A 25,440-nucleotide genomic window follows, 5' to 3' on the forward strand; every position below is an offset into this window, starting at 1 on the left:
TGAGATTATACTCTGAACTATGAAACAAAACTGACTAAACTTAATTAAGCCAAGTATCTGAACACTACATGTAGGATGTATACAAGGGCCTGACATAAACTCTATATATCTACTTGTCACATAGGTCAAGTGTGTCACCATTTTCATATGTGCCGAGTCAAACTACATTTAAGTGGTGTCTCAGTAAGAAGCAACACCGCGTCAAACATAGCACCAATTCTTAAAGGGACTATACTGAGACTGCTGCATTGTAAGATGTTTCAGACTAATAAAATCTTTTAACGAATAAAATCACATTTTAAATATCTTTTCTTGTTTAGAATATTAGGGTCTGTGTATTCAATTTGTTTCTCATCGTATATTAGGAAATAAAGTGACCACGTACAAACACTTGGATGATCAGAAACACATTTAATATACAGCCACTGATATTTTATGCAGAAAAATATACTTAAAATGTAATTAAAGTCGTTAAAAAGTCTCTGAAGTTGCAAAATCGTAATAATTGCTGCAAATTTGTAAAATGTAGGGAGAAGTCTTAATATATAGGCTAAGCCTGTTGACCAATCCCATTTTGTTTTGAAAAATAAATATTATTTAAACCAACTGCTTCAAACTCAGGATCGACAGTCCCTTTAAATACTAGTAAGTGATCATATAGTCAATACAGTGTGATTTTCAGTGCACTTGTTTGCTCGGACAAGTTGTGACAAAAATGAAATTGTCCTGGACGAGTGTTAATGTAAAGCCCTGCATACATGTTTCAATATGTCAATAACACCAGGCACTTCACAGCAAAAGTCACCAAGCAGCCAGAAAATAAATGTGTAAAATAAAAGTAAAACAATCTGCAGCTATGAACAATTTCCAATCACACCTCAGTAAAGTAATGTTGCTACTTTAATAACATGTAACATTGATCTCAACACAATAAATAATCATGAGATTATCTCAAACAGCACAACAAGACTTCATTCAACTGATGGAATACTGTTTTTCACAAAATATATGTTAAAAAATATATACTGGTTACTTCAACTTATAATAGTAGTAAACTATATCATATCTTTGTATTAATTTTTACCAAATTAATTCAGTGCATAAAATGGCATGTTTGGGTTTGTTCACTTGGATAACAACTGTCTGGCTACATGAATTAACAATGAGTTATAATCATGTCAGAAATTTGTATCCATATAACTAGTACCATGTCCAACAAAATTCAATCTTGGTAATTTCTACAATATTGTAAATCAGGAAATGTTAGCAAGCACAAAATGTTATGCGAATTTATTAAGGCTATACAAAGCCTAATATTTTATAATGCTAAATTTAAACAGGCACAACGGACTACTCTGAAAGACATTTGTGCAATTGTTTTGTCAGTGATTAACTGAACACACAACAATAGTTACATGTTACTGATTAAACCAAAAAGATAACAAGAGACAATAGTTAGCAAGCATATTACTGCAATTTTCTATTAAATTAAAGTAAAAATTAATAAAAAAATATTTTAGCCGATCCTACAGCTTAAGCTCATTCTTTTTTCAGTTTCTGATATGATGATCTCACTATAGTATTAAGTCACTAATATGTCATTTATTTGGATTTGGCTAAAATTTAAAATCGCTAATATTTTCTGATTTCCAGTATTATGCAACAGAAAACTGCGTAGACTGTAGATGTAGATGTGCCAAGGCCAATCAGTTTGTATGCATCACAAAAGCAGGAAGACTCCACTCTGTATTGAGGGGAATTACCCGTTTTGGAACATAGGGTGTGGGGCGCTTCACCATGGTGATACAATCAACAATCGGACATACTGACAGGCAGAGAGTACAGCCTGAAAAGGTAAACAAATATACAAAAGATATTACACATACGCAAGTTTGAATAAATGAACAAACATGGGTGGCAATGTAGGGAATAATGCTTCCTTTGTTTTGCAATAATTAAATGAAATAAGTACAATAATAAATTATAAAAGGTCAACAAAATTTATTTTTAATTGAAGATAAACTAATCAAACTGTAAATGTCATAGTTGATGATAGTGGAGTTGTTAGATATACATGTAAATAGTGCACTTTTAATTCACCTCAGTATTTAAACAAGAATTACACGGAATTAAATGTCTTCCCAAACATACATTTTTCAGTGCACTGTGATAAAAATCCATAAACCAAGTTTTACTGACCTAGAACTTGTAGTTTGTGAGAAACTGATCTAAATGCAAAACTTTAATGTTAAACTTCAATCCAAAAGTTGAAGCTGTCACCAGTCGGAAAAGTATTAACTTTATTTCGTCTTTTTACTTCGTAAAGGTGAGACACAAACAACTCATCATTATAAATAGCAGAATTAATAAAAACATTATGTAAACGTTATGCAAATAGAAAACATTCAACAAAACAACCGAAACTGTGAACTGATTGCAGAATAGTATTACATGGTGATGGTAAAAATTATTTAAAATAAAAATGAAAGAAATATAACACCTTGATGTCATCAAAGACATGTTACTTACCTGTACAGTCGTCAGTGACTCGTGCAAGATGAGTTTCAGGATCAAAGGAAATTGCTTGGTAACCTGAGTCATTGCAAGTCATGTAACACTTGCCACAGTTTATACACAAGTCCTAAAAAGAGAAATATTAAGAACTATGTCAAAGCAAGGCTTACAAGTTACAAAGTAGAATATAGCATGACTAAAATGGACTGTCCTGTGTTGCAGACTCTCAGAAATAAAACTTTTAACTGCTGATATTACATATCAAATATATTCCCTGGTTTAGATCATCAGTGTCCACCGGCCTCGATGCTGTCATGGTTAAGCCATAGGACTTAAAGCTGGTAGGTACAGGGTTCGCAACCCAATACCAGCTCCCACCCAGAGTGAGTTTTAATGACTCAATGGGTAGGTGTAAGACCACTACACCCTTTTCTTACACCCTCTATTCTCTCACTAACCACTAACAACTAACCCACTGTCCTGGACAGACAGTCCAGATAGCTGAGGTGTGTGCCCAGGACAGTGTGCTTGAACCTTAATTGATATAATCACGAAAATAAGTTAAAATGAATGACCATCAGTGTCTGTATATTCAATGTGTGTCTGATCATCCTAATAATATTAATTAGCTCTTTGGTGAATTAAGAAATATATTTGACAAATTCGACTTGCAAAATGTAGTTCATATTTGGTGATGAACATCAGTTGAAACTGCAGCTCCCATTGGTGAAAACAGTAATTAAAGTTAGACAGACATTTTATTAGTCTCGCCCTGTACAAATATCTAACAAATGAGCAAATGTACTTGTCAGACTGAGTCCATACATGAGTCAATATGGACAAACCATAATGTATTAAATTCAGTATTTATTTATTAAATCGTACTGAAAATCAACATTGTTAATAGGACCAGTACCTCGTCAATAACAGCAACCACATGCTGAGTATTATCCAATTCAGTGTAGGAACAAATCTTCGGCAGAGCAACACCAATCAAATCCTTTAAGAAAAAAATAAAAGAAGAAAAAAATATATATAACATAATATTTACTGAAATTATTAACATCCTTAAAAATATTGAGCATTCTCTAATTTACCGTAGGAACCAATCATTGGTATAGCAACACCAATCAAATCCTTTAACAAAAAACACCATACATGTAATATTTACTAAAGTTATTAACATCCTTCAACAAAAAAAACAACAAATAAAAGTGGAATATTATTCTTTTGTTGTTAATTTGTGAACTAAGGAAAGAAATAAGTTCAAAAATGGAATTGGAGACCAAATTTTATTTACTACCAGCATAGTAATGTCTGTATTTTATACAAAGTTGGGGCAAGACATAGCCCAGTGGTAAAGCGCTCGCTTGATGTGCAGTTGGTTTGGGATCGATCCCCATCAGTGGGCCCATTGGGCTATTTCTCGCTCCAGCCAGTGCACCACGACTGGTACATCAAAGGCCATGGTATGTGTTATCCTATCTGTGGGATGGTGCATATAAAAGATCCCTTGCTGCTAATCGAAAAGAGTAGCCCATGAAGTGGCGACAGCGGGTTTCCTCCCTCAATATCTGTTAGGTCCTTAACCATATGTCCGAGGCCATATAACCGTAAATAAAATGTTTTGAGTGCATCGTTAAATAAAACATTTCCTTCCTTCCTTCCTTCATACAAAGTTGTGATGTTGAACTGATGACCAGAATGATGGCCAACTTCTGGCACTATGGACTGAGGATTTTTGTTGCAGTTAATATTTGCTGTTTCTATCGGAGTGATTCCTTATTCCTGTTTATCAGTATATTAGGTTTTACTCTGTGCACATACTTATCTTCATAATAAAATTCACTGGCATGTTCAGGTGGAACATAAACTCATAAAACAATCCGACTGTTTTCAATTCCATCCTTTCCAATCACATTCATTTAATATTTGATGCAAAGCACCAGTCTAGTAATTGGCCATGGTTGGTTGATTGGTAGTATATTCCTCCACTGTTGTCTTTGGAGCACCGCAGAAACTGCATCAATCCAAATTTATTATACATGTCTTTCGTCAACGTCCCTAACTGCGTTATGCTTGCAACTCCATTTAATTTATTTTCTCGTGAATGGTTCATGCAATCAACATCCAATTTGTTGTCGTCTGCTAGTCGTTCATTTGTGAGGTTTTTCTCCACAGTTCAGGAACATTTTCATTACCAATAAAGTTCAGACAAGTAAGTATCTAAATACAAAACTTTACAAACCCCTAAAACCATTAATTTTACTAAGTCGTTTTTGTTTATTCCTTAAAATTACCGATATCGGGTCCACATGACTCGTAGAAATTGACTTAAAATGTAGGAAGATGAATTAACATTGGGTGCGTGTCACATGACCTCACACGTGCCAGATCAACAAGGCCAAAACCAGGACTTCTAGAATTTTTATAAAATCCACTAGCCATGGAATCAGTGATTTTTAAAATGTATTAGCTGTGATTAAAAATTCACTAGCCCTACTTTATTTAAGTTAATACAATTTTACTAAATAATAGTAATAATAGGATATGTCATCTAAAGGAGATAGAGATAAAAAACACCAACAGTGGGGGGTTGGGGTGGGGCAGAATATTTATATTTACAAAATAAACATAACTGCAACATTTGACCATTTATTTTTCACTAGCCGTCGGGCATGGCAATATTAGTTATTTACTAGCCCAACATTGAATATCACTAGCCATGGGAGTGGGGCTACCATAATCTAGAAGCCTTGCCAAAGCATTTAATTTTTATGATTTTTAAGACCCCTGTTTTTAAAATTTGTTTTCAATTATTATATTTGATCTGCAAAATGTATGCTATATTTTTGTGCCTCTACTGTAGTGAATAGTATTCATAATCCATTCATAAAAATTTTAAATAATTTTGAGTGTATAAATTGTGTTAATTAAGAATCAATTCATTAAAAAATTATATATTTTGCAAACTATTCACTGGTATGAACGTAATGCCTATCAGTATTGACATCAAGTGTTAGCTATGCGTGTTGGTAAAACACGGACTGGACCAGAACGCTTGACAAACTGAATATTTCCTTTAAAAAAAAGATTAAACGTGTTCGTCAACTGTGCATATTTAAAAAAAATGAAAAATGATGAACTGCACATGCGAGGTACGATACTTTGCAAATGCATGTGCCTGAACGCCTGAAATGTTGCACACTTTCCTGTTTACTGGAGGGTGCTTCACTTTTGTTTACTAGAATGAATTTGTTTTATGTCCACATTGTTAATTTTTAATGTTAATTTATTGCAATCTATTTTGTTTCACATATCATGGCTGAAAAATGTAAAATAGTATTTCCGTATATATTGTATTCATGTTTTTGTTGTTAGGTGAACGCAGTTTGGGATGTCGATGGTATACATTAAAAAAAATGTGTCATGAGAAAAATTTGGTAATACTAACAATAAAGTAATTTCTAAAACTACACTAATAACACATGCATTGTTGACTGTTCTTGTCCATGAATGATTAATCTCCTGGGCCCCGTTCCACGAAGCGATCTTAGCCCTAAGATCAACTTAAGTGCATAGGGTAGCTATGTGCTTAAAGGCATATTGTCACAGACCACTGACCTATTTAATGGTCTAACAAAGTATTACCAGAACAAAAATAATTTGATTTGTCCCAAAATGTACTCTATTCAACCATCTTCATAACCACCATACTCCATTTTATTGATGATATTTTGTAAAAATAATTGAATTATGGCAATGGTCCATAATTCAAAACTAAAATTGTCGAGAGGGTTGACATGGATCTCACTCCATCATGGTTCAGTTAAAGTGATGCGATAACTAGATTTGGTTTCCAACAATTAATGTAATTTTTATTTATTATCCATTTTTAGAGAAATAACTTCCTTAAATCTGTGACAGTATGCCTTTAAGGTAATCTTAGGGCTAAGATCGCTTCGTGGAATGGGGACCTGGACTTGTCTGAGGTGTATTTATTGCAAGTTAATATTTGTTGCTTACCTTAATTTTTGGCACCTGTTTCTCTGGCACATTGGCTGGTCTTACTGGCTCCGGTTTGAACACATCATCCAGCAGGTCTATCTTCACCTTCTCCTTGCTGATGATGTCTTCCCTCTTCTTCTGATACGGTCCAAATGATGGTAAATGCTACAAGTAAAATATGGGTTAGTCATGGTGACAGAAAAATCCATAACAGGCAAAAATATGAGATTAAAATGACCTTGGAAAATTATGTTTCATTAAAGCTGAACCCACCCACCCTCCAGGCACTTAGCTGCTACTTATTAATGACATCCTCAATTACAGTTATATGCAGTTTATTACCCAATATTCTGGAATATTTTTTCTCATTATAAGTGACGGGAGGTCTAGACTGGTGGGTGGAGTATATGGGGGAGGGGGAGGGGGAGTCTGAATTGAGTCATGGTCCCCTGGAAAAACAATATTGAAAAAAAAGAAAATTGAAGAAAACTTGGAGTGTTTTCACTTTTATAGATAGGCCTACATTACCTGTCCTCTACAAGTGCCCCCCCCCCCCCCCCCCCCCCCCCCCCCCCCCCAATGCAAGTGGTCTGGTCCGAACATCCCAACAGCCAATGTGATGGCATAAAATTCTTCTACTGTATACTCCCTGTAGTTCTGGTCATGTGACTATAACTTCCTTCTTTTTCCTTGAGTGCAGGAAGTGGGGAGGCTCGGGCGGGAATAAATCCTTGAGGACAGGTTTCAACATTACCTGTCCTCAACAAGTGCAGCATTCAACAGATGGCGGTGGGTTCTGAAATCTGCAGATGCACCTGGTATCTTCCTAAGACCGGATCAAGTCTGACAAGTGGAAGAATTAGGCCAACCATGGTAAGCCCGTCACAAACCAATGCACGTGATGTTAGTAACAACAACCAGAAAAGGTGGCATCCATCAGCAGTGGCAGGTACGGCTCCTAGAAATACATGGAACTGGAGTAGGAAAGCCACATCTCATACTGGTTCTGACAGGGTGGGAAGATGTAGCTACCAGGGATGCAGGTGTTAGGTAACCTCCCACATATTGAAGTGTTAGTAATAACAAGCGACAACATGATGGGGTGCATCCGTCAGAACACTGAACTAAACAAGCCTCCTGAGTGTTTTCTGTCCAGTACACCAAAGAACTGTTAGCCCAATACAGACAACATATGATCACATGCAGTGCAGGGTAAATGTTATCTAGACAAAAGTTCCTGCACCAGTGCATGAACTGTGCAAAAGAACTACAGTCTAAGCAGTCCTCATCTGTTGATTCGATGGACATCTCGGTGTGCAGCCTAGAATCCAACAGCAACCTCAACGATGACAAGGACAGCTAATGTTCACCAAAGTCTGCGCAGCCACCACTGGACCCACCGATTGCACACCCATCGAAAGGCCTCCAAATACAGCATCCATTCGGCTGAAAGCCCTCGACATCTTCTGTAGATACGTCCCTCACGTAATAATTAGCAAAGATTCATGCGGATTGGAAGCTGAAGGTGCAGGCAAACCTTCCTTCTGGTACGCAGACAGGATCATAGACACAGTATTCTTGGTGATATCTTTCAATCTCGAACACAGCCATCGGACATTATACACCGCAGTAGTGGATGATCGATGAGCCTTCATCTAAGTCTAAGACGTTCGACCGGTGTTGCCACCATCGGAGACTGGGCTGCAGGTCGTCTGGTAAACTTCAAGTGTGGGTTGTTGTACTGGATGTAAGGATTTGGGAACAACTGGATTCGACGAAGCTGGAGTCGACCTCTTGCGCTGACGTTAAGAGACCCAAAAGACTCTGCCATCTGAGATGACAACGCCCTGGTGATCATCAACTGAATCTTTGTCCATCGGTCGAGAGGAACCGGAACAAGGCCCAAATCCCAACTGAGATGCTGGAGAAACTGCATAATGAAGGCGTCTTGCAATGGCACTACATGAACCAGTAGTGCAGTGAAGCAGGAACCGGGACATCGGAACAGTCATCCTGTTAGACAGTCAAGAACCACCAACAGCGTAGTGACCTGCTACGTTATATTACCGATATACATGGATGTGAAGCAACGCAAACATTAAATGGCTAGTATCCACGACTGGCACACCACCCGATGTGATGCAGCAGCAAAGACAATCTTCTCAGTATCATAAAACTCTGGCGAAAACAACAGTGAATGCCAGTGGGGTGATAAACTGCAATAGACCACAGTAAAACAGTTGTGGTAAAAAAAACTAAAACTGCGTGATGGCAACTGGATAACTTCCAGAGCCAGTGGAAGTAGCGACTGACTGGCAACACCACCGGATGTAGTGATCGACTTGGTGAATATCTTGGTAACTTCATCAAGCAACAGACGGACCAACACATTCTGTCTTCAGCACCAACCTGGAATGCTTGTAACTTCAAAGCGATGACGAAGCACAACTGGCTGCGTGGCCCAGCAGCAACAGCAGCGATCTGATGATCGACAGTGTATCTGTAAAAACAGTGTGTCATCAGGCGAATATCCGTAGCGAACATCGGAACGGGACATCTCATTAATGGTGCCGGAGAATGTGGAAACGACGGTAACATCTCATAACAGCAGTAAGGCAATCACGCATCGTCATATGAACTGCGGACTCCGTATCTTCAACCACAGGTGGGGCTGGAACATCATGTGGAAATTCTTCATAATGCGAGCACAAGCAAGACCATCGGAAGGAATGGCAGTCGCTGGAGACTGAGACCGTGGAAAGTGCCATCAGGATCCATCAGAAGTCTTGAAGCTAACATTAGCCGAAGATCGGTGATGACGGTCCGTGGGACCCATGATAGGCCATAGAGACTGACTGCATGCACGGCTCCGATGAGACGAGGACGACTCAGACTGGTCACGAGAGGAGTATGAAGAACGCTAACCCGGTGAATCCGCTGAAGTCCCTTCCACAGTAGCCGCAGGCGACAAACGGCAAAAGCAAAGCCGCAGGATGAACCACATCTGGAAACATCAAGGAAGGCAAAGTCTGGTTAGGGCTGGAAACAGGTGTCACTGGACCCTCCTTGAAACCGCAGGAACCTTGGCAACAGCCATGGAAGCAAATGTCTTCTGCAACATCGTCGGTAGCACCGACTTGCAAAGTACCGGCCGGCAGGGAACATCCACAACAATCATCGGTGTCGAGCCCTTCTTGGAAGGCGTTGGTGGAAGTGGAAGTGACGGAAACATGCCGTAGACCGCAGCCAGGCAATCCCTCATCATCATGTGGTCCGCGGAATCCGTGTCATATACGACAGAAGCAGCCGGAGACTCATCTGCAAAATCCCTAATAATTCGCGCACAGGCAAGGCGATCGGCAGTAATGGAATCCGCAGGTGAACTGGACCATGGATGGTCCCATCTGGAACCATCAGAAACTTTGGAAGCCGCTTCAGCCGAAAATCGGCAACGATAGTCCAGAAGTCCCTCAGTACTCTGGCACAGGCAAGACGGTCCGATGTGCTTGCCGCAGTTGGGCGATCCCGGCTACGGTGCTATCCAGAACGGTGAGCCAATGATGCAGTCTTCTCAGTTTGTGTACAGGTCACTGTCTGCTTACTTCGTTCTTCTTTCTTGGAAACGGTCTTCACGATCCAGAAATCTTTAAACTATCATGGGACAACAGTACCGAACGGAGAGCCAATGATGCAACCTTCTCAGTTTGTGTACTGGTCTCTGTCTGCTGACTTCTTTCTTCTTTCTTGGAAGTGGTCTTCACAGGCCGTTTACTGGAAACCAAACTATTGGGCGTGTGTGTCTTAAGGAAGCCACTGGATGTGCTACCTGCACCACCGAAGATGTAGACTGCCCTGGACTGGAACCTGCTGTAACTGGATTCGCCCATAAACCGGAATCCACAAAGGACATGACGACCACTATTGAAGCAAAAGTATCCTTCAACATCACTGGTAACAGAGTCTTCAAAGCATCAGCGACAGAGTCTGCATTCGATGATGAAGCAGTGGAAACTGGAGCTGGTAAAGACTCAGTCTTCCTAGCTCTCATTGCGACAATCTTCAAACAGGCAGAGAACTCTTCTGTCGACAGCCCGGAACACCTGTCACATTGGGTCCCCTCTTGACACAGAACACGACAGCCTGGGCACAACTCGTGTGGGTCGTCCCTCGACATGAACTTTCGACAGCGGGTACACAACCGAACAAATGTGTTGAACTAATGTCCAACCAAATAAATATTTTTCAAACTGTGAAATATAAAGAAAAACAACCATGAACTGCATAAAGCCGGTAAACAAAGACATTGTTACCCGGCACAACACAAGTACATTTGGAATAAATAACACTTAAAACAAGTGTAATTTCCAAAAAGAATACAGCGATAAGCATAATAAGACAAAGGAGGAAACGAATCCACCATAATAAAATAAATGTAACACGAAAAAACACGAAGTTTGACTCAGAAACAGACTTTGAAACAGAGCCAAAGAAAAGAAGAGAAAAAGAAGGAAGTTATAGTCACATGACCGGAACTACAGGGAGTATACAGTAGAAGAATTTTAGGCCATCCCATTGGCTGTTGGGATGTTCGGGCCAGACCACTTGCAAGGGGGGTGGTGGGGTGTGTGTGTGTGTGTGTCGTGGGGTGTGGGGTGGGGGGGTGGGGGTGCACTTGTTGAGGACAGGTAATGTTGAAAAGAAAAACCTTCAGCAGGATGGCTTTGCAAACAATCCAGTAGGGACAGATTCAGGAAACTTGGAATAAGATGACTGTGTGTGTGTGTGTGTTGGGGGGGGGGGGGGGGGGAGGAGGGAGTGGGTACCCTTTGATAGAGGATTCGCTGTTTTTACATAATAGATTTTCAGGATGTTCAATAAAAATAAGAGGGGTGCTATGCCAGGACTGCATCCTTTATTCTGCCATATCAATATATTCTGTCAGGTAAAATCATACACTACCACTAACCTGCCCAACCAAGTCAGCCACTTTCGGTACCGGTTTGCCCTTCTGGTGTTTTGGGACAGGTGGACTCTGTCCATCCCAGCCAGGCAGGCTGTTCAGACTGGCCAGATACAGCAACGTCTTCAGCCCGGTGATGTAGTCCTCGATCACCGTGAAGTCCTGGTTCTGAACAGCACTGCACACCTGCAAAAATTAACCATCATGTCACTTTAAACGCATCAATGTCGTGTTATAACAATTTACATACATTGCTTCCCCTCTCTTTAAACGTTTTACAAAATTTATAACATGAGAACATGAGAAGAACTACAAGGTGCAAGAGACAAATCTTGTTGCCATTTTAATGCACTTAACAGACCTCACCATTTAAGGGGAGCTATCACTCTCACTCCATATCACTCCTTTGAGACCAATTCAAGGAGTGACCCTAGCTTAGCATGAACATTTATATGATATCAATGTGGTAACAGTCTGCAAATTTAGCATGATTCTGTGCTTTCGTGAATTGCAGATTTTGGGTTGGAAGCACAAGATTATGAGACGCAAATTATGTTTATGATTCTAGCAGAATCCTATAAAATAATAATCCCCAAATATGATGGCTGTAGTAATATCTTATATGGCTCCCCATAATCTAACTTAGGGGAGCAATTAATCACTCCCTTCAATTTTGTTTATATTGAGGTCTGCTTCAAAGTGGCAGATTAGGAATATTAAAAGATGGGGCCAAAAGTAAAATTAATAGAATCCCAAATGCTAAAGCTGTTCAAGCCATTCTAGTTAGGTCTTCAGATACATGTCACCTCGTGAAAGAACAAGCATCCTGCTTTAATTACCTGAAGCACAGAAGCACCGGCCTGCAGGAACTGTAAGCCTGTATCTGCAGAATCGATGCCTCCTGTGGCAAGGATGGGAAAACCAGGCAGCTCTCTGGCAATGGCTGACACGGCACGAAGGGCGATGGGACGGATGGCGTTGCCCGAGACTCCACCATACGTAGTCTTGCGCTCCTCGCCGATACAGGGCCATGGGCTGCCATCGGTTCGCAGGCCCATCAAACCGGAGACCGTGTTAGTGGCAGTCACACCGTCAGCTTTGCCTGTAAGTAAGAAGTCTGATGTTTAAAACAATGAACAATAAGAACTGCAAACCAAACAATAACGTATATGTACACAAATATGGTGCTTTAAAAGAAGCCAAACACCCCATCACCTCAAACAAAAAGAAAAAAGAAAACCACAAAAGAAGGGTAGAAGAACAGTTTTGACTGAAAACAGGGTTCCTGCAGACTTCCAAGAATCATATTTCAAAACTTTTCCATGACTTTTCCAAAAATGTAATGACCTTTTAGCATACAAATCTGTAAAAATGTACAGATGTATCACACTGCCATGAGATCAAATTGAAATCTGGTAAAACTGAATGTTCAACCTGATAAAAAGACAGGGTTTATACTCTTTAGAGAGGAAAAAAAAGAAGCAGACTTTCAATGGTGAAAAAGATAGTTTTCAGGGACAATGCATCACAAAAATTAATTAAAACAGAAAATAAATATGTATATACAGTCACTGTTTATGGCAGGAGAAGACAAACAGAATCAACAACAAGTACTGGTAATCCAATTACTGTTGGCAAGCTGATGACAGAGTAAGCCACTTGGAATATTCAGGATTGGCAGTTGTCTAGAGACACCATGCTACATTTACACAGTCCTAGGCATGAAAAACTGTGTGAACAAATCTCCTGGGCTGGTAACAAACCACTCAGTAAATATACTTATACACAGTCGTCAACTTGTTAAAATATTCTGGGCAGCATAAATACAGTCCTTCACTTGTAGCAAATTACATGTAAGTATTTACAATCACTGTTTATGACAGGAGTAGACAAATAGGTAAAACACAAGTTGCATATCACTTGGCTACACTAGCCCATTTGGAATCTATGTAGGAAGCTCTTTCAGCTGACTTTCTTTAGCCGTTACACCTTTCCTGGCACTGTTAGAAACACTCAGGAGGCTTAAGTCATATTTCTGCTCTGCCATGTCTGCATGTTTGTCAGCAGTTTTTAGCAGTTGATGGATGTGTGCCTCTAGCCTTGCCTTCTTTCTCATCAAGGTGGCCAGTTCTTCATCTTCATCTTTTCTCTTTTTTGATCTGTCAGCTTCTTCTGTCCTTTTTCTTGGCTCTTCCAGGTAAAGTCTGTACCTATTCCTGGCATTTGATGCTGATGACATAAGTTCTTTGGACAGCTTTACATTCTGGATGCCTCCAACATGACAAATGTGGTCAAGAATTACCCGCCTTGCTGTAAGGGATAGGGCTCTCTGATTATCTGCTAAGGCCTCCTTGTTCACAGAAAAGCCCCTTTCCACATCAGCTTGTCCATGTGATAGTGACAAAAAACAGCTTGACTACTGGCCAAAGCTGGCAGAATTCTTTCTTGTTGCCAAGAAGAGAAGCATACAGGGAGTCAAGACGATCATTTTCATGTGAGGATTCCAGATTTCAGTGTCTCATCTAAGAACAGTGTGTATTCCTTGGGGATCTTGTCGCAAGCACTGATGTCTACCCTGCCTGTACTCACAAGGTAATTCAGACAGTTATGAAAGACTGATACACAGCCAGCAGGATCCTTCAAAATGGCTTCAGGAGAGAGGATAAGTTTCTCAACAAAACTGTCGTCACTGGTGATTTCATCAGAAGCTTGTTCACTATGTCCAACAAAAACTGTCTACAGTCCAATCTGAAGGACAACACATCTCTGTCTGCAATCCTTTTCTGCTTCATATCACGTAGTGCATAATATGTTGCAAAGCCAACATCACTTTTGGATATATCCATGTGATATTTTGACTTTCCTGGTTCAAAATCAACTAGCTGCTTCACATTCTGAATTTCATCCAGATATTTCTTCTCTACAAAGTGATCAAGCAGACCCTTGATCAACTGAAACATGTCAGGTGCTAGACAAGGCAGCAGAGGCTTTTCTGACTGGAGTGCAACTAGAAATGGCTTCATCTCATTGGCCACTGACAGGAAAAACTGAAGCTTTGCATTGAATAATGGAGAAGAGGTAGGCTCCTTCATTGAATTGAATGATTTCAAGGTAGGTTCCTTATGAAGCGATTTCACATACTGATTCAGAGGTGGAAGAATTCTAAGGATCTTCTCCACCACACTGTCATTCTCCAACCAGCATTGCTTGCAGAACTTTGGTGGTAGTTCTACACAACCACTTTTCTCCTGGAAATCCTCACATCTAGCTGGTGAGTCTTTGAAGTAATAATACAGATCACTCAGAATCTCCTCAATGTTCCGAGAGACTGAGGTGCAGCCTGCACGGAATGAATTGTGTACAGTGTGAAGACTACATTAGCCAGTTTGTAAAAGACATATGCCTGGATGAAGTTTTCGAAGTTCCCCATTCAAAAGCTCATGAACCTTCCAGTTGAGATCTGGTCCATCCATGGAGAGCTGAACACAGTTCCTGGATCCAAAGTCAGTAAAAATATGCAATAATGTGTCCAACAGGTCATTAGCTGTCGCATGACCAAGAAATTCAGATTGACAAAAACAAGTCTGCAAAAGTTGCTTTCACCATCCCAGAATCGCACATACATATCACACTGTTTCTGTTTGATGACTTTTTCAGGCTCTCATCAAACATGAGAACATAGCCATTGGATTTTTTTATCTTCTCTTGCAACAGTGACAAGAAATTGGGTGCAAGTCCATGAACAGCAAGGTATGATGTTTTGTTCTCACCACAGCTGAACTTCTGTGCTATATCATACTGGTACCAAGCGTTCTCATTGGGTTTAATATAAAGCGTAAAAACTAGTCTAGCTAGCAATATTGTCCTGAAGCAAGCTCTTTCTTCGAATGTGCCCATTCAAGAAAAGTAACGCTATGCGACATGGAAATGATCACTCACACTCTGATAAGCATGATCGAAAATATCTCGGCAGATGCGGAAATTTCAAAACTTTTCCATGACTTTTCAGTTTTAACCCTTGAAAGTCCCTTGAAAAGTATTTTGCAAATTTCAAAACTTTTCCAGGTTTTTAATGACTGCGGGAACCCTTTGAAAAGCACTAGAGCACATAGATTTATTAATCATCAGCTATTGGATGTCAAACATTAGGTAATTTTGACATTCAGTCTTAGAGAGGAAACCCGCTACATTTTTCCATTAGTAGCAAGGAAATCTTTTAAATACACCATCCCACAGATGGGATAGTACATACCACAGTCTTTGATATACCAGTCATGGTGCACTGGCTGGAATGAAAAATAGCCCAATGGGACCACTGATGAAGATCGATCCTAAACAGACGGCGCATCAGGCGAACGCTTTTACCACTGGGCTATGTTCCACCCCAGTGTCAAAGCTAATCTTGTATTTATGTAACAATCACCTTGACCTTTGTGTCAGTGATTTGAAAGAGTGTCCACTGGTGAAAATTTGAGGTCAAACCATTAAAGTCAAGGATCTTAATTTCCGAGGTACATACATTTTCTGTTTGACGTAAAAATACATTTATAGCTATCACAAATATCAGGATGACCAGAAACACATTAGACCAAGAGGTTTCAGTAACTGGTGAACTTATAATTAAAAACAAGTATAATAGTTAAAAAGGTTTAAGTAACTGGTGAATTAACAGTAAAAAAAGTGTAATTGTTAAAAAGGTTAACTGATAAATTAACAGTAAAGAAAGTGAAACAGTTAAAAATATTTTATACAAATAATAAAAGTTAGTTCCTTTAAAGGAGAGGACAATTAAGGCATTTGGCATCACGTCAGGAATGAGCCTTAGAACTAGAGAAACACAATCTACCTGGTTTTTGCAGGATGATAAATAGTCATACATTGCAATGTTCTGTAATAATACACATCCCAGTAAGCCAACAGTAAGTATATCCAGCACTATATATATTATTTTTCAATACAAAATAAAATACCATTGTCAAAGTGGCTACACAACAAGTCGAAACAATTAACAATGTTTTGCCCATACATTAACCTACGTACTGAAATGATACACGGAGTGTTTTCTTAGTTAATTGGTCTATGCTGTTAGTTGCTTCTACCTTTGATTCCTGATTGGCAGGTGTGTATTTGATTGGTAACCAGACGAGCCAATTAATTGACACTGTCTAGACACAAAAATACATACCGGTATTGTGAAATATTACCTGTCGCCCCTAAAATTGTAATGGACATGGTTTATTACTGTAAATAGTTCTGTAAAACAATTGATTAAGTAGATTTTTCCATCTAAAAACACAGAACTGACCAATTACGTAGTCCCAAAGAAAAGAAAATTATCACTTGGGTATCGTGGGTTGTCGTTTTTGCTCCAACGTAACATATCAATAGGCGTAATAGTGTAAATTTTTCCTTTGGATTATTAAACAGAGAAAAACACTATAACCCCATTTTTTTCCGTTAATGCAACTTGAAATATATTTAGTTAAATAGTTTATTATATTATTACGTCATTTATGCTGTTTTACAAGTCAGGTTGATCAAAGAGAAGCGCCTTGTCGAAAATTACTGCTTTTGTTTACACTGTACATACAGGAGATGGTCAGGAGCTGATGTCACTTCGCCCCAAGCTATCCCACCGGACGTCACAAAAACGAAACAAAATGGCTGCCCCCAGTTAGCAGGAATAATCATGGGTTTTTATTAACTCTAAAATTACGCGTTTTTCATTTGCTTAAGTGTCAGTATGTGTTGGTGGTCCGGGTATGCATCTTTCCAACACATAAGGCTCTTGTTGGAGTTGACCCTACCTTTAAATTGTTGAGTTCTAAATATGTAGAAAGTAAAGTTAAATGTAATTTTATCTTACTGGACGTCAAACGTATGGTCATTCTGACACTGTTTTGTACAGGAAACCTGCTGTCGACACATAGGCTACTCTTTTATGACAAGCAGCAAGGGATCTTTTATTTGCGTTTCCTACAGGCAGGATAGCACAAACCATGGCCTTTGACGAACCAGTTATGGATCACTAGTCGGTGCAAGTGATTTACACCTACCCACTGAGCCTTGCGGAGCACTCACTCAGGGTTTGGAGTCGGTATCTGGATTAAAAATCCCATGCCTCGACTGGGATCTGAACCCAGTACTTATCAGCCTGTAGACCTCTAAATATGTAGCTACCGGAGAACAAACACAGTACTACAATCGCCCCTTTCAAAAATGGAGAAATAATTACGGTAAACTTGCATGTTACATACAGACCAAATATTCAAACTTAATAATACAGTACAAATGTTTAACAACTGACTTACCTTCGTAAGCAGCTTTTGCAATTAAGGTAATATCGGTGACATTTGGCGTCAATTTGGCAAAGAATGGAATCTTCACTGCAGCTCGCACCCACAGACATATATTTTTGACAAGTTTGTCATTCTAGAAAAAACAAATACTTAACAGAAAGTGTCTATCAGGTCTGTTAAATCTACTTTTATAGGTGAAATTATTCACAAATAACAGCAGACAATCAGTAAACAGATTTAAAACTGAGGTTATCGATAAATATTCACTCAATCAACCATTTAACATCCTTACATCCACTGAAGGTCCAAGCATGACTGTCTTGGGCACATTCTCAGAGATCCCCCAGTGGATGTGTCCAAAGACGGGGGTTGGTGGCATAACAAGGCTATGGAGTTTAGAATTTGAATTAGAAGAGAAATAAAAAATGAAAAACATTAATGCATAATAATTAATTTAATATTCGAATTATTTTTTTAATTGTTTGTGTCAGGCCTAAATATGAAATGAATTAGTCGCAAATAGAGCCAGCAGCCAAAACAAAACAAATATATATTTGGACTCCATTTCAGTTCAAAAACCCAAAACTGCCATTTCAGCAAATATTAAATACAGTACCTACTCTTCTCTTGAAAAAACATCAACTATAAAATACATAAAACAATAAAAACATAACACTAAAATATCATGCTGAAACATTATTTTGGTGACAAAAGAAAATTAAATTTGACAGCAGTAGTTAATAACCTTTAACTTTACAAACCACCTAAATTTATTGAACATTAAAATTCCTTTTATATACCTAAGAATTGTGAAGCATGTGATTATCATAATGTAGTATTTGCTAATGAAATGTAAGATCAAAAGTTACTTTTTGACTTATTCGAGCCACAAGGTACTACCTCCACTTTTTGTGTTTTGGGGATGAAGGCAACTGACAGAACAGCTAAGGTGGGGCACCTGCCATTCTGCATTATTGATTACTTCAAGTGTGACTGCACACCTTGGCTGCTCCATAATTTATTCAATTTCATGATAATTTGTTAAGAAATCTTTTTATTTGCAAAAACAATTTTATGGTTCGGTAGGGGTTTAAAACTGAATAATTAATGTTAGCATTAAACAGTATATGCCAATTTATTGGTTTCCTTTTACCACAACCAGTCGTCTTATAAATGAGATGTAACTAAATTTTAACAAATGTGGAGACAGCACCTTCCGACTCTAATAGGGTGTTATGTTGTGATTACCTGTCCACACGCGAGCCCCATTCCTCTCTCCCCCATCCCATGTGGACACGACAGATTCAACTCTAGGGCATCCGCTCCAGATTTCTAAAAACACACAAATAAGTAATTACGAAGCTATTGCTACTAGTATTAGTACAAGTCAACAATACAGGTTCAGTCAAAATGCAGTCCATGCCCATTGAATGTTAAAACTGTTCTTCTCATATTAAATGCTACATCATGTTGCAGCAAAACCACATTTTTCTCAAAATTATGTAAATAGAGGATTCGTCACAAGTGTTTTTTAATATGGAAAATATCAACCAAGTCTATGTTAATCGTTATTTGTCGAGGCTCATATTAAAAATCATGAGAAGCGAATTCTATTTATCCTAAAACACTTCCAAATTAACACTTTCATTTGATATATTTAGTAAATCACTCTAATTGGTAATATGTCATTACGATTAGCACAAATTAGTTTGATGTCATGCATTTTAACTAAATCTTGTGAAAACGTTATGCTCAGGTATCCACGTCTTGTTGGCTTGTAAACAAATGACCCATTGACAGCAATACATTATTACCTAGACCTTGCAAATTTGCATATACCTTTAAATTTGCATACCATTATTAACTTGGTTAATACACTAAATTATCACATCAGGGTTGAAAATTAGTAGTCGCCCGGTCGCCCATAGCGACCTTTTTTGGTAGGGCTTGCACTGTCATTCACCAATGTGGCCAATTGCGAAAAAAAAAGAATTATCTTTTTGGTGAAAAAATGTGTGAAAGATTTTTTTCCATCTCGAGTTTTAGAACCAAACATTCCTTCAACCAGTTTTGTTCTGTTGATCCGCCTCGTAGTATGAATACGGTCCGCAAGGCCAGTCTACTATTCAGTAGTGTACTGCCAGCTGCTTGTCGTAAAGTTAGAAAATGCGATTAAATAAAATGAAATACTGTTTAAGACATATTGCATTGTTGATACTGAATGTTTCATTACTAGTCGTGTTTTGTCATACTGGTTAATGGTGTAAATCTAGGTCGTGAAGTTCAGTTCATTTTCACGTTGGTGAAGAATACATATTGTTTCTCACTTATATACAATCATTATTAGTTTAAACTTTCTACACTTACAGATTATATTTTAAACATATTAAATGGCGAAATTATAATTCATTTCTGCTATATCTACTGATAACATGATACATCCCTCCACCCCTAGCATAGAAAAACAACTCTCTCAAAAACTGGCGTGAAACTGAAAGAGCATTTTTCCACTTGTGAAAGAGTCGCACTCCCAGTATTTTGATAGCAATAACATATAAAGACGTTTCCTTGATCTTTATTTTGGGTGACTGGCAATACTCTTGAGTTGGACACCAAAACAATTATTAACAGTATTCAGTAATAAATCATACAGGTAAGTTAGGAGGGTAGTTACGAAACGAGGTCATGGAGTAGGGTATGATCAAGAGTTACACACTTTAAAAAATATATATATATACATTTATTTTTTTCATAAAATAAAACAGCCAGTCTGGTCATCTATTTATTACCAGAGAGATTAAAGATGCATGCATATAGGCCTGTGGCATTGGAACAATATCTGAAGGGGTAACACAGTGCTGGTGGGACTTGAGTTTTATCTTTATATAAAGCAGAAAAGAAAAAGAAAACCAAAATAAGAACAGAAAATCTAATGTTTATAAATTTATTATGTTGATAAAATTAATGACAAGAAATGAAGGAAGTGGGTGGGAGACAATTGTTACATAACTTTAGAGGGTTGAGTATTGTCATCATTACAAAACATAATGGGGCAGAGTAAAAAAAAATGTCAGATCTTACGTTATATAATTGTTGATCGTCTCCATAATTGGACATTTATAAACTCCTTTTTTCAAATTATTTTGATGTCTCATCATATTTTTAAAAAATTGTAATAAAAACAAAAGGGCACTGGGTCCTGTTCAGCACTCTAAATTTTACACACATGTCGAAAGATACTGAATTATATAACTTGTTAGGTTATTAAATTTGTAAACATTATGTATGTTACTTACCATTTCACACTTGTGGTGCAAAAATATATGTATAGTGTATGTCCGGTGAATATTTTTGGGGAACATATTATATATTTCAAATTACAGCGAAACATATAATTTATATCATTATCTGATACATACAAAAAGTAAAACTGCAAAAATAGCCACCCAGGGCTAGCCCTGATTGTCTATGGGCGACTAAGAATTTTACAAGGGTAATCCGTTAGGCAACCATCGATATTACGGGTCTGGCGAGTATGGTACCAGTTAAAAAACAAAGATACTGAAACTGAATTGAATGTGAAAAAATACATCGCGTCTGTGTTGGTGTGAACTACAGTAGCAGAAGACATAGAACATATGCTCTATATTTTAACACCGCCAGATTCAGCTTCTGTGGCTTTGGGACGGGTCTTCTAAAAATAGAGCTCAAAACGTATTGAAGACATTGCATGTATTTTTTTTAATCTAGAAGTCGTCGGCTTATTAGAATGGGCTGGATACACCATAATTATCTAGTAGAGCTACTATTTGACAATTATTATTCAATGTTATGGTTAAAAGGAATCATATTTAATTAGCTTACATTATTCTGGGACCAAATTAAAATCTATCTTGTAGTTTTACCTCACACTCACGTCATACAAATAACAATGACCTTTTACATTACTATAGCCTAGGGATAATTCCAGAGGTCAGTTAACTGATTGTCATTGTTGATAATGTTTTAAATTTAAGAGATATGCATTAAAAAAGAACATATCAGATCTAAATTCTTGACACTAAGACATACATAATGATATAACTGTCCAAATATAAAAAAAAGAAGAAAAAAAAAGAAGCTAAATTCTTGACACCAAGACGTACATAATGATATAACTGTCCAAATATTTAAAAAAAAAGAAAAAAAAAGAAGTTATTTAAGTTGGTATGGGTTTAAAACTTAATAACATAGTTTTTATATGAATTTTAACTGTATTCATTATGAAGTTAAATGCCAATTCATCTGTTTCCTTTTGAGTACATTATTCAACAAAGAATATTCTAGTTTTGATTTTGGCTGAGCATTTAAATTACAATGTGATAATTGGAGGGCTAGTTGAATTAGAAAAGGGCCAGTAAGATTTGTCTTCAACTGGCCCTGCTGACGACCATGGTTTTCATGTTAATTTTCTACCCTGTCACATGTGTTTATGACATGGATACCATGGATAAGTTATAGGATAAATGGATATATCGCATTTGAAATGATCTCTTTCAACTTGAACACAACCCCGGAAATCATCATGTATATTCTTCCTAAAATCTGCAAACTTTACAAGTCATACCTCAGCCATCTTAGCCAGCTCTGTCCAGTCCTTCTCATCGTGTGCACACATAATACTGGCTATCACAATCTGAAAATAAAATACAACATAGTATATGTTTCCATTCATTTGCTTATTAAATTTTTTGTTTATAAATCTGTTATTCAAAGGAATGTATGAATTCTGATCAAATTAAGAACTCTAATCCAAACTACAACTTAAATATGCAGCTTAAAAAAGAAAACCCCCAAAACAAACAGGACGGATGAGCCTAGAGTTCCATATCCTCTGCACCATTTTGTGCTACAAGGAAACAAAGTATTATTTACCATGTGTTGATCATTTTGATTAAAAAGTTAAATATTAGTCTTTGACTACACAAAATCTAATCAACCTGGCTAGAGACTTTCAAAGCGATCTTAGTGCTACGATATTGTAAAACCCTCATGATCTATGATGTCACAATAGCACACGCCATAGTGACGTCACATCTTACAATGGTTTTATGAAATCGTAGCTATTTTAGGGCTACGATATTGTAAAACTCTCATGGTCTATGATGTCACAACAGCACACGCCATAGTGATGTCATATCTTACAATGGTTTTATGAAATCATAGTTATCTTAGCACTACGATATTGTAAAACCCTCATGGTCTATGATGTTACAATAGCGTATGCTATAGTGACATCATAGCTTACGATGGTTTTACGAAATCGTTGCACTAAGATAGCTTTGAAAAATATGGGCCCAGCCCTGTAATACTATGACAAATGGCTGCTTACTTTTTCTGGGAAGTCCTTCTTGAGTTCGGAGACAATCGTGCACCAGTATGCTGCCGTCTTCTCACTGATAAGCTCAATGTTTAGAAACGACCCTTGACCTGGACCATACATGTGACCAGATGTCGTGCCACGGACAATACGAGGGGAAACATTTGTTACAATATCCTGAAAAATAAAAGATCAGTAAAATAAATTAAAAAATTAAAATCTAGTGTTAAAATAATTAATTCAAATCTATTCACGATCGTACAAACCACAACTTTTTTTTAAAAACCAATCCCATTCTAAAAGCGTCCATTTTGTAAGGAATATTTTATCAAAGTTTAGTTTTTGTTATTTTAAAAGCATAGTGTATGGTTTGTATGCTTGTGAAAAAGTCAATGCTTAGTGAATGGCTGCTTAAAAAAAAAATCATACTGCAGAAATAAATGTCTGATTTAATAAATTGATGTGGTGAATAAAACAATTTATTACCCATATGGTTAAAAATATCTTGGTACATATCAAAGTGATACATCCCACTAGAACGCCAAGTCGTTTTGACGTCACACGATGACGTCATCAATTGGCGCACAACCTTACAAGAATGTGATATAAATTAAGATTGATTATGGGTAATAAATAGGATATTAAACTTGCTACCATTTTGTATCATGTTTATGTCCCTTGTGAAATAATTTTCATTGTCACTCGCTCGTGACAACTGAAGTTTATTACACTCGGGACATAAACATGATACAAAATAGAAGCTTGTTTAATATCCTATAAATGTGATATAACATTTATGATTAGTCTAGTTGTTTATTTGTTACAAAGATTTTAAATAATAAAAAAAAAATATTCATGTTATATTTTATTTTACCATGCATCAAGATGAACATTCAAAGATTAACTATAAACAAAGTTTAATTGGTCTTGGCCTTATAGTTTGTGAAAAATAGAGCGAGACACAAAAACTTAAAGCTGGAGCTAAACACATAAGTTGATGTTGTTGTCACTGCCATCAGAAAAGTAATCTCTCTGTCTTGCCTTTTAACACTGTCAAGATAAAAATGAAAGAATACCTTGTCCAATGAAAACGTTTTTGTGAGTGCAAAGGCCCAGCCCAGTTCGAATGCTCGTCTGATCATTGGTGCGCTGGTAGTGGGTGGGGCGCTGGCAAGGCCAAATGGGTTTTCAAACTTGAGACCACACATTTCGAGGCTGATGTCGACTTCATCTATTGGAGTGTAGAAGAGAGGCAGGATAGGCGTCTCCGAGACTGACACATTAGCAAGACTCTGTAAAACATACAACACAGTTTACATTCCTCACAGAAATATATCAATACTCATCATTTTAGTTTAATTTTTATCATTTTTATTTAATCTTCTATTCACAACCACCTTCTTTATGCCACACTTCACAATGATCTTTTTGCGCTCAGGTCGACTACCATACACAAATCATGCTAAATCATTCATACAAAGATGAATTCCATAAATACAACCTCAATGGATGCAGCCATCTTCACCATTTAAGACAGAGAAGTCATGTATAGAGCCTTGGTTAACGAGGACTACCTATTTATATGGTGGTCATATTTGGGGGTGGGGTGGGGGTGGGGTGGGGAACCCCAGTGTAAGACCACCACATCTTATTTAAACTTTTTTATGTGAAGCACAGGTTAGAATAATAATACAAATCATATTAATTTCTCTTTTATTAATTATTTTCTACATGATGGAATTACCAAAAGTTTGACATCCAAAAGCTGATGATTTATAAAATCAATGTGCTCTACTGGTGTAGTTAAACAAAACCCAACTTTATTTTCTCCATTTGGAATACAATAAATGTTACATCTGAAAGCAAAGATTCAGACCCCAGAGATTTGGAATTAGGCTGGGCTGTAACTGAGAGTGGTTTGAACTTCTGGTGCACATGTCAGATTTCTTTTTGAATAATACAACAGCAAATAGTTTGAGAATATGACAAATGTGTTAAAACACTGAAAATCAGAATTAAAGAGAGCACCCTTCCCATCCCATTCTTAAATCAACTATTAAAACATGATATATTTTTTTTTTACCTGTAGGTACCTGTGCATGAACCAAGATGCAATTTTCCCATCATTGGTCGACTCGACAGTCGTTTGTGCCACCCCAGCTATATCACCGCCACAGAACACCCACGGTTCACTGGTCTGCATTGTGTCCATATTCACTTCGGGCAGACCCCAGCGGTTCAGCTTTATTGGAGCAAGTGCCTCGACCACTGAAATAAAATAGTAACAATGACATTTCAGA

The 25,440-nt window shown here is 37.7% G+C and overlaps 1 protein-coding gene across 1 annotated transcript in view; it reads right to left on the minus strand.

The window, feature by feature from the left end:
- Window positions 1-382: 382 nt before the first annotated feature.
- LOC121375609 (dihydropyrimidine dehydrogenase [NADP(+)]-like) overlaps window positions 383-25,440 on the minus strand; it is a 42,499-nt gene continuing 17,441 nt past the window's right edge. Inside the window, exons 11-22 of the mRNA XM_041503152.1 lie at window positions 25,224-25,408; window positions 24,217-24,432; window positions 23,153-23,317; window positions 22,388-22,456; window positions 19,030-19,113; window positions 17,794-17,914; window positions 12,322-12,584; window positions 11,489-11,668; window positions 6,541-6,687; window positions 3,431-3,514; window positions 2,530-2,641; window positions 383-1,846 (exon numbers count right to left, since the gene is read on the minus strand). Of these exons, the coding sequence (XP_041359086.1) occupies window positions 1,707-1,846; window positions 2,530-2,641; window positions 3,431-3,514; window positions 6,541-6,687; window positions 11,489-11,668; window positions 12,322-12,584; window positions 17,794-17,914; window positions 19,030-19,113; window positions 22,388-22,456; window positions 23,153-23,317; window positions 24,217-24,432; window positions 25,224-25,408 (1,766 nt within the window). The 3' untranslated portion in view covers window positions 383-1,706. The remainder of the gene's footprint in view (window positions 1,847-2,529; window positions 2,642-3,430; window positions 3,515-6,540; window positions 6,688-11,488; window positions 11,669-12,321; window positions 12,585-17,793; window positions 17,915-19,029; window positions 19,114-22,387; window positions 22,457-23,152; window positions 23,318-24,216; window positions 24,433-25,223; window positions 25,409-25,440) is intronic.

Source organism: Gigantopelta aegis, chromosome 6 (assembly GCF_016097555.1).
Source record: "Gigantopelta aegis isolate Gae_Host chromosome 6, Gae_host_genome, whole genome shotgun sequence".
In the NCBI taxonomy this organism is placed as follows: domain Eukaryota; kingdom Metazoa; phylum Mollusca; class Gastropoda; order Neomphalida; family Peltospiridae; genus Gigantopelta; species Gigantopelta aegis.